General features: G+C 33.3%; 5 protein-coding genes across 6 annotated transcripts in view; 2 read left to right on the top strand and 3 right to left on the bottom strand.

Moving 5' to 3' along the window:
* Positions 1-17,857, bottom strand: part of LOC119641043 (centaurin-gamma-1A) — a 243,715-nt gene that overhangs the window by 101,729 nt on the left and 124,129 nt on the right. The gene's annotated exons all lie outside the window — the stretch shown is intronic.
* On the bottom strand, positions 9,852-11,101 carry LOC119641044. Its single transcript, XM_038039466.1, has 3 exons — positions 10,850-11,101; positions 10,626-10,779; positions 9,852-10,550 (listed from the first exon to the last, which is right to left on the bottom strand). Exons 1-3 carry the CDS (start codon positions 11,007-11,009, stop codon positions 9,962-9,964), a joined length of 903 nt encoding a protein of 300 aa, XP_037895394.1. The 5' UTR covers positions 11,010-11,101; the 3' UTR covers positions 9,852-9,961.
* LOC119641046 lies at positions 12,346-13,704 on the bottom strand. Of its 2 annotated transcripts, none has more exons than XM_038039467.1 (3): positions 13,343-13,704; positions 13,116-13,281; positions 12,346-13,055 (listed from the first exon to the last, which is right to left on the bottom strand). In XM_038039467.1, the coding sequence occupies exons 1-3, from the start codon at positions 13,446-13,448 to the stop codon at positions 12,461-12,463; spliced, it is 867 nt and encodes a 288-aa protein (XP_037895395.1). In that variant the 5' UTR covers positions 13,449-13,704; the 3' UTR covers positions 12,346-12,460. The 2 variants fall into 2 exon arrangements, with proteins under 2 accessions (XP_037895395.1, XP_037895396.1); XM_038039468.1 differs by having other exon boundaries at positions 12,356-13,055; positions 13,116-13,278; positions 13,343-13,687.
* On the top strand, positions 15,431-16,614 carry LOC119641047. The gene is made up of 2 exons (XM_038039469.1): positions 15,431-15,630; positions 15,722-16,614. The coding sequence occupies exons 1-2, from the start codon at positions 15,561-15,563 to the stop codon at positions 16,426-16,428; spliced, it is 777 nt and encodes a 258-aa protein (XP_037895397.1). The 5' UTR covers positions 15,431-15,560; the 3' UTR covers positions 16,429-16,614.
* On the top strand, positions 16,716-17,762 carry LOC119641048. The gene is made up of 2 exons (XM_038039470.1): positions 16,716-16,869; positions 16,947-17,762. The coding sequence occupies exons 1-2, from the start codon at positions 16,794-16,796 to the stop codon at positions 17,639-17,641; spliced, it is 771 nt and encodes a 256-aa protein (XP_037895398.1). The 5' UTR covers positions 16,716-16,793; the 3' UTR covers positions 17,642-17,762.

Consider the following 17,857-nt stretch of genomic DNA (forward strand, 5'->3'; position numbering starts at 1 on the left):
TCCAACCCTAGAAAAAAATCATCAATACTCTTTAATTTTACGAGATGTCGCTTAAAAATGTAATGAAAATGTTTAAAAGAGACCCATGTTGAAGGGAATCCTACACTCTTATTAATACCGTCTGGAAGGGGTGCATGAACACGGTGTGCATAAAGGAGTTCTACTTTAGACCAACACACATTTCAGTGCGAGTATTGAAAACCTACGTTTTTTTGTATTGTTTTGCTCCAATTTTGGAAAAACTTATTTTCTTCATTTTAAAAATGCAAAAAAAGTTCATGAATTTTAGTAGTACCGTTGTAATTATTACTTCATAACGCTATTGTTTTCTTGTAACTTTGAGAGAAACGATTTTTTAGTAACATTGGCATCAAACTGTCCAGAAAACAGTACATGCAATAAATACGAATTGTGCGATTAAAATGAAGATTTTAGTGGCTTTTCTTTATGTAATCGAAAAAGAGAGCATATTTTCATGGCCGCTACTGCAGAAAGAGGGCACATTCAATTTTCCCATCTACGCAAGACATACAAGGCAATATATTTAAGTACAAAGAAACACGTGCAATCAAATTATAATATGACATTTGAGTGCATGATGCGCGATGGAAATGCATTCATTACGTTTAGCGTTTAGCGAAACATTAGTTAATTCCATTTGCATTACCTAGCTGCGCAAAATATACTGATTTCGTGGAAATAATTTATATAAAGGGCGAACTCCTTTTATCTGTACCTTACTAGTTGTTAATTAAGAGGACTTTCATTAAAAAAAAAATTTTACTCTCTTGCTTCGGCATTTAGTTTGTAGCATAAAAGACCTTTGAAATTCATGTAAGTACAAGAGCAATACTTCTTACGTTTGCTATACGAAATTCTTTTCAAACTAACCCTTCTTGATAATGTCATCAATATTGCAGTGGCATCGGTGAGTGATATACTTGCAAAGAATTAAGTGTACGCAGTTGATTACTCTTGGTTAACCTGATTTCTAGATAAGAGTTACCTACCGTTGCAAAGTAAACATGGCATAATAAAACTAAAGACAATGAGTAGCAAATATTGCATAGACAATACCTCTTCTCACTGCTTACGAGTAACAAAAAAACTTATGAAGGTAAATAAACTTTGTCAACACTACTCTTTATAGACAATAGTGGGGGAGAATAGGTTAATATCCTCATAAAACTTCTTTCTTCTCTCTACTTTTTACAGCAGAATTCTTGAAATGTTATTATATTAAATAGACATAAAGATAAAAACGAAAACCAGGAATAATATTATATTTACATTGACTTTTATATCTGCAAATAAATTGTCTGGAAGATATAACATGTGCAATACGCGACTACAATTTTGCTGCTGTTGCAATTCAAAATTTTTGAATATATTTTTTCAAATTCAGTTCTTTTAGAGTTATCCCATTCATTTGTATGAACAGTAATCGATCAATATTCACAATTTGTTGCGTAAAACGGAATTTGTATGCCGTTTTGTATAAGTTGATTAACAGTTGCCTAAAGGGCTAAAGTTGACTTTAGGACAGGATGACCTTTTTGCTGAATATTTTAGAGCGTTAGTGTTAAGAGTCAAATATTTCGTCTTGAGAATTGCTTATAAGTGATAAGGCTGTGTAACAAACATCTTGTAGATCATACGAGTTTGCAAAGAATTTACTATTCGCCAATGGTGTCAAAGAAAACATCAATAACTATGTTGAGAGAGTCAATTAATAGAATAGTTGGTGTCAAATGATTATAAATTTTGATGAATACTTGAAGGACAATCCAATTCGTACGTTCCCTTCGACTTCCACACATTAGACAGCAATTAAAGACCCAGCACAGCGAAGAAAAACTAATAACTTAAAAAATTACCTAACAATTTAGTAAATATGAACCTATAATTAAAACAATTTTTTGCTATTTCCGCATTTAAGCTCTGTACGGAAAAACACACCCAGTGAATTTATTTTCGGATAAAATGGGACAAGATGCATATTAGTTGTATTTACATTCCCATGAGCAACAATTAACAGAAAGAACATCGTCTTTAATTCACATGAAACAAAGTGATAAGCAGCCCAAAGTAGTTCAAAAATCACTACCCATTATTGGTTGCGAGCTTGCATATAATTTCTCGTCGTAAATTAAGGATTAACTATGAAGATTTCCTCCAAAAGCGGGGACAATCGAATTATTCACAGCTTGAGTCTAAAAATTTGCTTGGTTTGCAGCCTTTTTAATTTATAGATGCAGAAATTACTGACACATCAGCTACTATATCTGCGAGTAAGTTATTGTTGAAGACTTATCTCGCATAAAGAGGCGACACACCTTAAAATTTCCTTCGTCAGTAGCCTCGTGTGAAAGAATCATTCACCGTCCGTTTGATGTTTGCGTGAGGATCCATACCTGTTGGCTTTAGTATCAAATTAAAAATGATACCAGCGTGATCGTCTTGAAGGCAATGATGAAGACATTCTTTTATTTCAAGTACAGTCTTTATTTGGTATTTCAATTGTGGGAACTGATTCCATCAATACGTTTATGTAAATCATCGATTTAGGTTTGAACAATGTCAAGCGTTTTATTTGAATTTGTTCAGACCACCACACTTAATGGTTGACACTCTCACTTACTTTTACTCATATCTGCTCTACAGTGTACGTGCGCATCTGCAAAAGGCTCTCTTGCGCTTAAGCAAACGAAGCTTTTGCAATAATCATCATTTTTTAGCGTTGCGTCCGCATTTGTCTCTTCGCTTTGCCCCCAGACGCGTCCGATTTAAATGAGTTATATGCTTTGTTGTTAAACAAACCTTACTATGCTCATCTAATGCTTAATCAGCTCTTATTAACTGAAAAAGTGAAGACAAGACTACTTAACAAGTCTAACACCGCGAGTTTATCCACGTTGCCTAAGTTTACATTTATGCGGATGATAGTTGGCGCATTTCGTGTGAAAACGTTGACGATTTTTGTTATCTAAATAAACACTTTCCCCCCAATTTCGGCACGCGTTGGTTCTTAGAATCTTGAAATTCAGTTAACAGTGCCTTTTCTATATTTATTTATTTATTTATTTTTATTTATTTATTTTTATTTTAATTCTACTTATACTAGAAACTCAACTAAACAAATAACAGTCGAGTTCAATTGGCTCCTAATGCAAAACTTATATTAATTAATGATAAAATTTAGTATAAGTATAATAAAACAAATAAGAAAACAAAAGAAAAAGAAAAAAAAAAAAAAGCATGTACACTATCAGCATAGAGCCACACTTACAACCGGTACAGGACCAAATTGCAAATGAACGCCTAAGCCATTGCAAACATGCATAAGCCTGGCAACCGACAATAACAATAATTCATTTTCGAATCGTAACCACTTTTTAAGGTTAAAAGCTAGTTTAAGTACGACATAGGTAAATCGCGCGTATTAAGCAATGTTGTTTTAATGGACTTTAAAGAGTCCGATAACGAGAATAAGTCGTAGACGTCATTTAGGTTCTTGCAAACGACTTTGAGCGGATTAAACAGCTCATAATTAAATTTACACTGACTAAGCTTAACCAAGATAAAGTGCCTAGAGAAGCGGTTAGGGGCATTAAAGCTTATTTCACCAAGTAATGAAGGCGTGTCAATAGCATCATTTATTACTTTGATTACAAAGGAAACGCCAAGAACAAACCTACGTTTCTCAAGAGACGGTAAGGACAGCAGAAGTAACCTATTTTCATACGGAGGAAGAGAGGCAATTGGATCCCAACCCAAATTTCTAAGGGCAAACAGCAAGAATTACTTTTGAACAGATTCAATTGAATCTACGTAACACCTATATGAAGGAGACCACTCAGCAGACGCATACTCAAGTATAGGTTTAACTAAACACATGTAAAGCCATTTCGTAATGTAGGGATCATCAGGCTCTTTGGACCACCTTTTTATAAAACCAAACGCGGACTTAGTTTTGCTTAACGAGAGCTCAATAGAACGCCTAAATCTGTGATCGAATCGATGTCCTCCAACTTACGCGAACCTATGAAATACTGAATAACAAATGACTTTCTTCCTGAAAAAGAAAGCTTCTTACATGTACTCAGATTTAGTTTCAGAAGATTCAAAGGGCACCATGCAACAAAATTATCCAAATCACCTTGAAGCTGATGTGATTGCGATTCAACAGAGAAGGAAGAAAACACACATCATCAGCATACATTAAGATCTGGCTGGAATTAACCACCGATGGGAGATCGTTAATGTATAAACTAAATAAAATGGGACCTAAGTGACTTCCTTGAGGTACGCCAGACGTAACTGGCAATTCATCCGAGGTGATGAAGTTAAACAAAACTCTGAAGGATCTGTTGTGCAGATAAGAGCTTATCCATTTCACTAAATAGAAAGGGAAGCCAGAGGCATGGAGTTTAAAGATAAGTAAGTTATGGTTAACCATATCAAATGCTTTGCTTAAATCAGTGTAAATAACATCTGTGCGAGAGCCACTAGAAAAAGCCTTGAAAACATGACAGGTAAACTCTGACAAGTTCGTGACTGTAGATCGCCCTTTCCGAACGCCGTGCTGGTGCGAAGAAATATACGAATTATATCTTCGTACATATCTTGTTCTGTTCGATTCTTAATGATTAAGAAGTTAAGAAATCTTTTTCGACATATCCTTGGTATCTTGGATAATATCGACTGTAGGAAATTAGCTCTTCCTTTGACCTAACAATAAGAGGTGATTAGTCATCCAGGTAGTACTTGCACAGCAACACGTGATATATGAAAGAAGTAAGAAAGTTTTACTTGCTTTCGAACGATCTCCTGAAACAATCCTTGAATTAAGTCATTTTTCTGTAGGTGGACGTGCCAGTTGGCCAATTGAGATCATTTTAATGTCGAGCTTTTATTTAGCAACGCAAATAATCGATTTAAATTTCAAATCGATATATGCTATAATCTGTAAATGACTGATTTATTATTGTCACTGTATAATAGTATTGTATTATATCTTTCGGTTTGTACATACTTACGTATTGTTTTTGTTGTAGTTGACTTTGTCATCCATGCTTTTCGCACTGAAGAGGTAAAGTGAACTTAGACGGCCCGAAGTTTGGTTTTCTAACTTAATCTTGTGATAACCCAAGTTCTGACGACAGGCTAGAGGCAGGCGAAGAGATTTCCCACTGATCAAGAGTATACATATTTTATTGAATCTTTGGTTCATATATTATAATTGGGATGACGAAACTGTCATTAAATCCAAGTTACTCCTTGTGAGTTCTTTGACAAGAAATACTTTCTAATCATCGCTATGGCTCCAAATGTAGATAAGACATTCATATTTTTAGAGTCGTTTCGAATTTTTGGAAAAACTATTCATATTTCTCAGTCACTTACAATATTTTCTCGGCAAAGTTGTGTTTTTTACAACATTACATCATATGAATTGTTATCCTGATCCTAATTTTGCCACAACTTCTGCAATATTGTTTTATTGAAATTACTCACAAAACCAACGTAACAAATATTTTTTATTACTTCATATTATTCGTAATACACTACTTTGACACCGATGTTAATAGATCGGTTTCAACGCTTTTTTGCTATTGCAATCGAGTTCCTTCTAAAGTTTCCCGTTACTCCAGCTTTTCGGTGTAGAAGATATTATAAGCTACAAATGACTTCTCATGATCAGGGAAACCGCTTGTGGATATTTGATCGCAATGTAGAACTAACGAGCTGCCAGAGATACATAGAATATCTAGCAGCGTGTAAGACTGGGTAATTACATTTTATATACTTTCGATCCGGAATTTCGCTTACCATTGGAATGCGTGATATCAAAACTCTTTTGTCGAACTGTATGTGGTAAGGATAATTTTTCTCAGTGCAAGATATTTCATGGTGATTGTAATTTTACCGCGTTCGTAGAGATTTATGATGAAAAAAACTTTTTTATCATCTTAAATTTTGTGGTTTATTTCTTCAGCACACAGAAGAGCGTGTGGCAATCTAATTTATGCATTTGTGTATCCTTGTGCAAGGTGCTGGGAAACTTGTGTAACAAATTTAATGGTTTTAGTTGAAATTGAAAAATATAATTTGCTACCCTGGTCAGATTTATAATCATAAAACATTTTGAAAGCATATGAGAAAGGACTAAATGTTAAGAAAAAATTATGTTTCGTTTACGGCAAAACTTTTGGTAGTCGCTATCTCTCCTATCTCTCATCATTTCGTCATAAAATGAAACAAATTATTTCGTCAATATATGTCTGTTCTTTAAATATGAAATGTTAGGTAAGTATAAGACATAACACACACACATTGCATAGTCTGACACATACAGCTATTAGTCTGACATAATGCACTCATTATGGTATATAAAGTACAGTATACACACCCTTGCCGTAACATATTCAAATATAGCGTATATGACACAAAGTCAACACAAAGCTCATAACGATATAATAAAAACAGGTTTTATAGCCGCGCAAAGTCGATCTTTAAATACACTACTTCGCTTCTCCTAAAGCAATCATCTCTTTCTTTTCGAAATATCAAAAATTAAACTCTCTTGTGCGGTAACCCTGTACGGTAGGCGAATAGAAACGGAAGTGAGAAATGCTAGTATAATTACACAATAAGAAAATGTATGCATTTGGTTTAAGTGCAACCACTAGAGGTTTAAAAAAAGTTGCTACACTCTCTTATAAGTTTTTGTACGAACCCTAATATGCAAGGGGTTTCGCAAAAGACCATATATATGAATCAGAGAACATTTTTATTTCATCTAAGTTTTCCACGTTTAAGTAAGAGGTTGAAATCCTATTTTTTATCGACATTTGTCGATAAACATTTAGAATCGGATAAATTTTTTCAAAAGAGTGTACGTCTTGGGAAGCATTAGGGGGAAAAGGCTGATCTAGAATAACGTTCGTTTTGATCCAAAATACCCGAAATGGCGACTTGGAGGTTCATCGTAGGAATCTCTGGGCTGTCATCGAAGTGGTAAACAGACAAAAAGACTTAAATTGATTCAAGAAATGATAATCAGTATAATAAAAGATCGGTCTATCCAAAGTTTCTCTGGAATTTGCTAACATCCGAAAAAGTTGGATAAATCTCTTCTCAAAGCTGTTATTGTGGTATATAATTGTGGAAAGGAGAGTCAGTTGGCAAGAGTAAATTGATAAGATTTGCATTTTTAGTAATAGTCAGCGGAGCTACGGACACTTTCGATCTTTTTCAAGTATTACGCAACCGGCAAAAATGATTCGAAGATGTGGTTACATTTTGATAAAGCACGTAATCATTAACAGGTTATCGTATACTTATGATGTTTCCTTCTATCTATATTTCTGGGTTTTCTTGGCAGGAAAACATTTCGTGAACTTTTTATCCAAGACACTTCATTATTCGCTTCTTAAGGAGTTTGTGACGAACGTAGATCAACGCTGGGCGCAAGTAATGAATTCAGGCTTCTGGTTTAGGTGATTTAGTAAATCCATTCTTTATGAAATGTCGTCTGATTCATATTTAGAGTTAAAGCAAGCGATGTGAAAAATTTTTTCTCCCCATCACTTATTATGTTACCGTCTAACTACAACAACGCAGTCAAGAAAAATTACATTTTGAAGCTTTTCGTATTGATCTGAAAATACTTCTGCCTCTTTCTTGATCTAACAAAAAGCAATTCAAAGTTTCAAAATGATGCTTGCTTGAATATTCTTGTCATATAATCGAAACTAGCAACCACCAAAAAAACTTTTGAGTGTTTAAACATTAACACAACGCTAATTACTCTGAGGTAAAGCAAAATTTGCTAAAACTCTATTTTATAACGTCAACGATGTTTTTTTGAATTTTTTTTTTTTTTTTTTTATTATTGCATGCAATTTGTGTGCATCTAAGAAGAAAGTTTCTAAAATTGTTTTGATTGCCATTCAAGAGAAAATGAAGGGGGAGGCATCGAATTGAGGTTAAATAAAGCAGGTCAGAGTTAAGACATGGAAAATTGGCCAAACTAGATGTGTACGCTTTTATGCGCAGTAATTAGAAATTTAAAGAGACCAGAAAAATTCATATGTTTAAGAAAAAAAAAATTTATAAATATGCTTGAAAAATTTTGTACATATATACGTAGTATATAAATAGATTAAGATATAATTAACACATCACATAGTAAATCTGCTGTCTGACATACATACGGTATCACTCCTATCATGATTTCCATATAGTACCTTCAAACGAAACTTGGCTAAATTTCGTGACATGCTGACAAGTAGTTACGAGTTACATTTTTTTTGGTGACTACTTTTGTAACTTCCAAAATAATGGAAATATCTGAATTTCCTGTGTTGATTACAAACGTTGCTTTTTTATAAAACAAAAACACGGTCACAGTCAGCATTGGCTTAGAGGTGGTTTAGGAATTTTAAACAAAATCATGTGGATACCAACGATATTGACCCTTCCAGCCGCACAAATTCGGCGGACTTTTCAGAAAACAAAAAAAAAACCACAAAAGCCCTTTCGGAATATTGGAAAGCGGAGTTGCGTGAAATAACTGACATTTTAAAAATATCGGAAGACAGTATGTCTATTGCATTACATGAGCGTTTAAGCATTAGAAAACTCTGCGCGACATATGTGCCGCCTTTGCTTGTTGATGACTCAGACCGTTTTTTGTCACTGTTCAGACCAAGTAGAAAGGATTTTTTCATGCGATATGACAGTAGATGGAACCTGGATTCATTAATCGGTAGTTAGACGGGAAACTATCTTTACCATTTTAGAACGGTCACACTTTGTTTGTTTGTTACGAACTTTGAACTGGACCAAAGCTGATGCAGAACTTTCATCGGCGAACAAATTTTTTCTTATCCTTTAAAGTGTAAGGAATTTCTCTCTCTGCATGCGTATTCATGGCTGTGCTTAAACTAACTGTTTATTATTTAACTATACAGGATTCGAAATAATTCGAAATCTTCGAATAAACTATGAATGATAACATTTCAATTATTTTCATGACCCTCATAGGTGACTGGGCATCAGTTCATGATAAGTAAAGTCGTAAGATTAGGTTTAAAACTGATTAGAGGAGAAGGCAATGTATATGTGGCATCATTTTACGCGCTCTAAAACGCATATTAGTGCAACATAACTTTCTTATCTTTCCCTCAAATACTTTTTTTTATTCGATATAAAGTAGCAGAGGACATCAAAGTATTTGTCAAAATGAAAAGTAGAACATAAGACAAAACGATGTTAATGAATCTGTCTACAGTTGTGAAAAACAATTACGTTTAGTTACAGTTGACATGATTTCTTTCTGTCTATCGTTTTGCACGTAATAATAAACATTGAAGTTTTGCTAACATTTTTGTATTGTTTGTAACATCTCTAGAGATGTTATATTTTATGAGCTATATTTATATATATATATATATATATATATATTTATAGATATATATATGATATTAGTTCTTTTCAAAAGCTATTATTTTCCTAATAGGTGTGCAAAGACTCGGTAGAAATAGTTTAAAATTATCTTCTATTTTCCTTAAGATTCCTTAACGACAAAGGACGCTTGCACAATTAAAAACAGGAAGAAATTGTATTTAGCTCTTGTGCAGATAGCAGCTGTAGGTTGTTTTGAACGGCTGCTAATAGGAAGCGCTTACCTAACTAGAACGCTAATGAGTAATAAAAAGTTGAAACGAAATAAATTTTGTTTTTGAATTTTTGCTTATTGCTTTTGTGGTTACCATTTGGACAAATAAAAACAAACTTGTAGTAGAGAAATTTTAAAATAAATCAAAATTAATATACTCCAACAATAAAAAGTTCAAAAAGAGCATTAAATCTTGTATAGAATTTCTTAAATTTTGCTTAAATCACAAATAAAATAATACCAAGCCGAAAAGAGAAGGCTAAAAAAAGGGCTTCCTTACGCCCAAGGATCAGTTGGTGGTATGCAGTCACTAACAATAGGATCGTCTTCGTTCTCGTCACTTGAGAATATCCAATCAATAAGTGCCCAAAAATCAGTACCTTTCAAGATTTTATTAGCAATCGGTACTAAGTTGTCTTCAATCAAATCAGCTAGAGTGTCTTGGTTCTCATTTAACAATGTTTCAACCAAATTTTCCACTTGACGATTGACGAATTTGTTAATACTACCATTACCCAATAAGCCATGAATCTCAGAATTGCATTTTTCTAAAGAAATTTCTGTACGCAAGGATGTAATTTTAATAGAACCCCAAAGTATAGGCATGTTATACCTCAGGACACCCGCTATGCGTACATTTTTTAAGCCAAACTTCATATCTCCGCTACCTTCGTATTTGACAAATAAACCTAATTCGCGCAAGGCGTTTAAAATGGTATCAGTCTCATAATCGTCAGCCGAAGCCTGTAGATAGCGGAACAAAAAGTCAAAAGTGATTTTTGAGGTGAACATATTAAGTTTAAATTTTTTAATTTTAAATTTATCCAAACCATCAATACGAAAGCGAGTGATTTTATCGGTAGTGCTGAAAAGTTAACACACGTTTGCTTATTTAAATATTCTCGGAAAGGTGACGTAACGTGAATATGATAATACTTACTTTAAAGGGCCCTTTTCAAAATGTAATTCTCCTTCACGTAATTTTAAAGGTGCTAATGGTGGTATTCCATATTCAGGCCAGCCGCAAGGCATTTGCAAGGCCAATTTGCGTAAAAGCCGCCGTATTTGCCAAGACAATATGAAACGTGGGCCAACTAAGGATGATTTAAGCTTAAATATGTTAAATTGATTTTAACCCATAATTCGTTTATCAATTCCACTTACTTTCTACTACACCATCATCGTCAGCCTCAAGTAAATCTATGCGTTGCTTGCCTTCCAAGAGTTCCAAAACATGTTGATCTACATCATAGGCCTTGGAAGTTAGCAAATCTTTACTACCTACCACTACAGTAGCGAATGCCAAAATTATTAGAAAACGCATAATTTTACTTATTGGTACTGGCGCTGCTTTTTACCCACTGATATTATTATTGAAAGTAAACGTTATTTTATAGCTGCCCTTTAAGAAAGTCTAGTGAAACTCTTTAATTTATGGTCACGGAGTCATGATCTTATCGAAAGATATTCGCATGTTATTCGACTTTTGTTTTTATTATTGCAGATTACGTTAACGATCAGCTTAAAATAGAATCACATCATAAAGTTTACCGGTGGTTATCAAGAAATAAAAAATGATAATGACAAGGGACAGTTTCTACTAGTTTCACTTATAATCTGGAGTTAATCCAGTATTTTTAGAAGAAATTCGAGCGTATTTTTATTACAGTCAACGAAGTATGACGGATATATTCATTGTCATTTGTCAAAACGTTTGCCAAGTCCCGAAGAAAGCTTCAGAGACCTCATAATGTGTTGCATTGTTCATAAACATCATGTTATGAAACGATATAGACATGATGGACATGCCTGTTTGTGTAATGTCTGTTGTAAACATTCTCCTAGCCGCAAAAATGAATATACTGACTTCAAATTTGGCAGAAATATTAGAAGCTCTTGCACGCAGGTTGGTATTCAAAAAAGGCAAAATCGGTTGAGGGACACGCCTACAATAAAGTGAGGACACCTTTGTTTTGCAAAAGAAAAAAAATAATGTTTTTTCTCATTACTCAAAACATATAGCAAACAGGTACGAAAATTTGAATGCATATTTTCTGTGAGAATGCAGTACAGTACGGTATAGTACCTGTATAAAAATAGGAAAAATTGACCACGCCTGCTCAATATTATAGTGCATCAAAACTTTGTTTTTTTTTTTTTTCAATACCCCTAACGTGCAGACACAAAGTTCGAAAACTCCATAAAGTATACAAATTATTGACCAGTTTCAATTGACCTATGTTCCACTATCGCTATGTCCGTCTGCTCAAGTGTACAACGTTTGTGGTAAAAATTCTCCTGTTAGCGAAATCGAAAATATCGCCTACAAATTTGCAAAAGAATCTGGATGTGGTGTAAAGTCTTGAAAGGACGTGTCTACAACGGCTATATGCCGATGCAACAAACACTTTAATTTTGAAAATAGAAAAGGTTAACCGCACCCACTGCATACAATAAAACGTGAGTGTGTAATTCTTTTATCTAATTTTGCCTTTTTTAGGTAATGGAGATGGGGATAAGGAATTCGGTCATAACGGAATATAACTTTCTCATTAGTTTATTAATAAGTTTTCTAAATTTCAGACAGATGTCCGTCTCAATTTTACTTGAAATTACCTCTGCGTCTTAAGTAACTAAATAAATATTTTATCTTTTATTCTTGAAATTTCCTTCTCGTATAGAGGAATGGTTTCAAAGTAGTAAAAAAAGAAAAGCGAAAACTGTTTAAAATTTTTAAATTATGTTTTTTTATTATTTGATAAAGTTTTCATATTTTCAGTAAATAATTGTCTGTCGATTCTTTAGGATCCATGGGGCTGGAGTCGGCTTACATTTGTTATTTGAACTTCCCAACATAGCGAGCACATTCCACAGTTTTTTACCCTTCAGCAATTCATTAACTTGCGGTACAAACAATTTTTCAATTGTGTCACTTATTTCCTCTTGATAACCATTTACAAAAGCTGGTATTAAAAACTCAATTTGATCGTTTATTAATTCATTGAGGGCACCATTACCCAAAATGCCGCCAATGCCGGACGTGACGCCGCCCAAATTTACTACAGCATTGAAATTGTATATCTTTATCGAACCAAAGAATATGGGCATTTTATATTTGAAAGATCCCTGTATTGATAAATTGTGCACAGTGAAATCCAAGGGGCCAGAACCTTCGTAGCGCACTGATAAGCCTAATTGCTGCAGCAAGTCGATGAAAGTATCAGTATTCATGGTGACAGCAGTAGCAGTTAGCTGCTTGAAACGGAAATGGAATTTGACTCTTTTGTTAAAGGTGAATGAGACCTTTAGCTTCTTGATTTCCATACCATCCAAGCCGTCAAATTTAAAACGCAGCAATTGTATTAGAGAGCTTCAATTGAAACTGAATAATACCGTCACGCCTTAATATATATGAGGACAAAATACTTACTCCACTACAGCTTCGGTTATGCGAACTTCTAAATTAGGATTGGTATAGGGAGCCAAAGGTGGTATGCCATGCTCAGGCCAACCGCACGGCATTTGTTTTATTATATTTTTAAATACTTTTTTGGCTTGAGAATTTAAAATCCAACCGTAATCATTGGGTGAGTCTTCTTAGAAAGATTTTTCCAATTAATTAAAAAAGCAGACAAGAGATAAATACTTAGAATTTACTTTTTTCGTTCGTCATCTGTTGATTGAATTCATCTTCATTTAACAATTCCACTTCGTAAGCGGTGACAAAAGCCAGTAAGGCCAAGAATGTAAAAACAAACTTCATGTTTTTTTTAAATTGTTAATTTTTAAGTCTTTAAAACTGAAAACAAAATGCTTCCGACTTAATAGTTTTTATATTTATAAGTAAATTTAAAAGTACCAATAATTTACGTTTTAAATTCTTTCTCGCTTTCGCGTCTCGAACTATTAACGCCTTATTTAAATCGAAAATAAGGAAAGCTATCATAACTGTGAGTAGTATCTTATCAAGAAACGGTGGCGTTAAAACAGTACAATGCAGTAACTGCGTCGATTAAATGTCATACTTATATACACATGTTTTTTTTTTTTTTTGGAATAACGGGTAAAACCTTGCTCCCATTTAACGCTTCGATTCTTTTTCATAGGAAAGAAGTTAAAGAACATATTAAAATCTGGTTTAGACTTCTTAACTAAAAACCATGGAAAAAAGTCAGGGCTATATTTAACATAACAAGGAAAGGAAATTAGAAAAATCTTTGGTAATCGTCGGCAGATCTATGAATTGATTTTCTGATTTGCGAGCCTAATGTGTACAAGTAAGAAAATAATATTCGGTCCTAGCCAAATCTTTTACACCCATATTCTACAAAGAGAAAAAGTAAAAAAGCTAAATTTTCATGTTATATAATAGGCACTGGGTGCGGTTGATTTTTTCTATTTTCAAAATAAAAGTTTTTGTCGCATAGGCGTGTGGACGTTGTAGACATGTCTTTTGAAAACGAACGGACGGACATGTTTAGGTGCATTCCATATTTGATATTGATCAAGAATTTATGTATTTTATAGGGTTTTTGAATCTTGTTTCAACGCGTTATAGAGGTACTGAAGATAAATTAAGTTTTGATACACTATAATATGTAGACGTGGTCAATCTTTCCCCTTTCTGTATAGGTCGGCAGCCTTAGAAGGCCTTTTCTAAGTTTCACTGCCCGTTGAATGAAATATTCTTATATACCAATAAAAAATTATTCGAAAATTGCTGGTGAATGATATCAGAGGAGAGGTGTAAAAATTTTTAATGCTCACTTTTGAAGTAAAGTTTTATCCTTTTCAAAACATATGAGTATTATTCAGCGTCCACGCTTCGGGTTAAACATATGAATTTTTAGGGATAAACTTATTAATTTACAGTAGACCTTCACATGACACAATGATTCGCTCCGTGTTGTATAAATTCATTTTATTCGACTCTCTTAGATCATACAATTCGTATTGAAATATATGTTTTCTATCTTTTCTTTTATGGACTTGGTCGCCATCTTAATTACTGAAACTAAGACGTAGTAAAATCGTAGCATCTGCGAGTATGTCTTTCTTCTTTTACCGTATAACACAAGCTTCTTTTAACACGTTGTACGTTCCTGATAACTTCGTTTAGAACGAAATTGAAAATTTTTTATATGTAAAGCCATATAAACCGAAAACTGTCTTTTTTCGCTGAATAGAAAAAAAAAAAAAAAATTTAAATAAAACATGAATGCAACACTTTAATCACGAAAGCCATAAAATAAATGTAAATATAAAAATCATAGTTGAATTAATTTATAAAATGGACACGAATACAACAATAGAACATCTATTTCATAAAATGAAAAGGTAACTCTTTCGATTTAAAAAAAATGGACAGAACAATAATTACTTATGTATGTATATACATTACATAATTATATAATTTAATTTCCTTTTTTGTTTTATATAATAAAATGCATATGTACATCTTTGCGTTTTTTTTTTTTTTTTTTTTTTTTAATTTGCAGTCGAAAAGCGAGTGTAAATTGAGGAATAGATGTATATTTAGTAACGAAATATTAGTGAAACTAATAGGAAAAGTTCAGTTTATAAGACATTTAATAAATAATTAGTAAATGCAGTTTAAAAGATTTGAAAATAATTGCAATAAAATGATAAAACAGCTCACAGCACCTGACATCGGATGATATCGATTGGACGACAATAGTGGGAGTGTAATAAGAAAGAGGAGAAAAAAGAACAACTTTACGGTAGCACCAGTTAAGATTATCTTTTGTTATTCTATAAAAAGGCAATTGCTGATAATGCGTGTCGTTTAATTTAATAAGTAAACATTAGGCCAACGTTTCTTTTGTAGTTGAGAATAGAATTTTGAGAAGGAATCATGAAAGCGCTAATAGTCTTATCGATTTGGTTGGCTTTGGCCGCTTCCCAAAAGGAACTCAATGCATCGGGTGAGTTTACCTTCGATTTAGAATTAGTTCCTTAACCTATTTCAAAAGAAGAGGCAAAAGAAAAACAAATTCAAATGTATGTAAATCGTAGATGAACGTTCGATATCTAGTGCAATCGTTGAGGTCATCGAAGGTGTAAGAGATCAAATGCCATGCGGTTTCCCATCTATGGGCATTCCACCTTTAGCACCCTTAAAACTGTCTCACAAGGAAATAAATATTAATTTTATGGGCTTAAGTATGAACGGAGCTGTCGACAAATTTCGTTTGATGGGCTTAAATGATTTCGAAATTATTGAAATGAAAGTTAATGCTTTGACAAGTAAAGTTAACTTTCGTTTTATATTTAACCACATTAGTATGGATACCATGTACGATATTCAAGCGAGATTGAGAAAAGCCGGATTGACGGTTAATCTTATCGGGGCTGGTCATGCTAATTTCGCTATCAAAGATATGCAAATATGGGGCGTTTTAAAATACTCATTGAGTTTGTCAACGGGTAAAATGAAAATCAAAGGTTTAGAAATACGCACTCACATCGGTGATGCGTATTCGGATATTCAAGGTATCTTCGGTAAGGGTTTAATCAATCGCAAAATTAATGCTTTATTGTCGGAGGTAACAGAATTACTTGTTAACACCAATGAAGATATGATCACCGAAAACGTAGAAAGTTTGGCTGTGCCTATTATTAATCGTTTCTTGGATAAGTTTACGCTGGCAGATGTTGTGGGCGCCATCGGTGGAAGCGGTGAAGGTGAAAAAGAACCTTGCATACCGGAAGAGGAAAATTGATTTAAATTTTATCGTAAGAACAAAAAAAAAGAGTTAAAAAAAATTTATTACACATATTTTAAATTTATTTTATTAAATTAATTAAAAAATGTTATCTCCAAAATATATTTTTGTTTTGTTAAGCAATTAAATCATAATTTGTTGCGATAAGAAATTATAGTAAAGGAATGTTGGTAATCCTTTATAGATTAATTATTTATTGATTAGCTTACCAAAGTAAATAAGTTATCAATTTAACGGTTGGTAAAGAGCAGATAATGAACACTTAATCATTAATATTTTTGTAGTATAAAATTTTCGTTTGTTCAAAAAAATTATTTAGTTCGTTTTTAGCACTCAAAGTAAAACAAAGGAAACTTGGAAAAATGAAATTTTTTATAGTCTTATTTGCTTTAATCAATTGCATAGCAGGGGAAGACCTACTAAAAGAACAAAACGAAAGTTAGTAACTGAATGATATCTAATAAGATACGAAAATTTAATTTTTCAATATAAAACATAATAATTTATCTCAATAGATCAAGTTCGCTCAATATCCGATCAAATTAAGGATCAAATCGAAGCTGCCAAGGAACAAATGCCTTGCGGTTTTCCTGGCCTGGGTATACCGCCATTAGCTCCGCTAAGAACTTCGCATCAAGAGTTAAAATTGAATAAAGGCTTTTTGTTTGCTGAGGGCGAAATTAAGGATTTTCGCTTGGACGGCTTAAACGATTTCGATATTGATGAACTGAATTTTAATTTAATTAGTCAAAAATTAAAATTTAAATTTACCTGGTCCAAAATCCATTTTAAGACGGATTATGCTTTGAAAGCGGGCTTTAATAGATTGGCTGTACACCGAGCCGGCGATGCTACGTTTGCTGTTCATAACGCGACCGTTTGGGGTACCATACGTTATTCAATAAGTCTGAGTGGTACGGCTCAGTTAAAAGAACTGAGTTTATACGCCCAATTGGATGATGTGGAATCAGACATCAGCGGCTTATCAGATAATAAAATCATTAACAAGAAATTGAATGAATTTGTAGAGGAATGGGTTACTCTGGCTGTTAATGAAAATACTGACAATTTAGCTGAAATAACTAATCAGTACGCTAAGCCGATTATTAATGAATTAATTAGAGGTATGAATATTCTTGATTGGATATTGGGAGGTGGTGGTAATGATCCTGAAGAAAAAGAGCCATGTATACCACCGGAAGATATTTAAAAACAAAATTTGAATCACATTTTTTAATCTATAAATTATAGTGAATTCCTTTCCGAAGGTCACCACATGGTTTGGTTAATCATTCAGTGGAAATTGATACAAATAAATTGATAAACTGATATTACGACTTATGATAAAAGCACGCAGAAAAACTCGGTCTGCGTTATTAAATACCTATTTGTTCATAACACATTTGTGGATTTCAGATTTATTCCC

Source organism: Glossina fuscipes, unplaced genomic scaffold (genome assembly GCF_014805625.2).
Source record: "Glossina fuscipes isolate IAEA_lab_2018 unplaced genomic scaffold, Yale_Gfus_2 142, whole genome shotgun sequence".
Classification (NCBI taxonomy): Eukaryota; Metazoa; Arthropoda; class Insecta; order Diptera; family Glossinidae; genus Glossina; species Glossina fuscipes.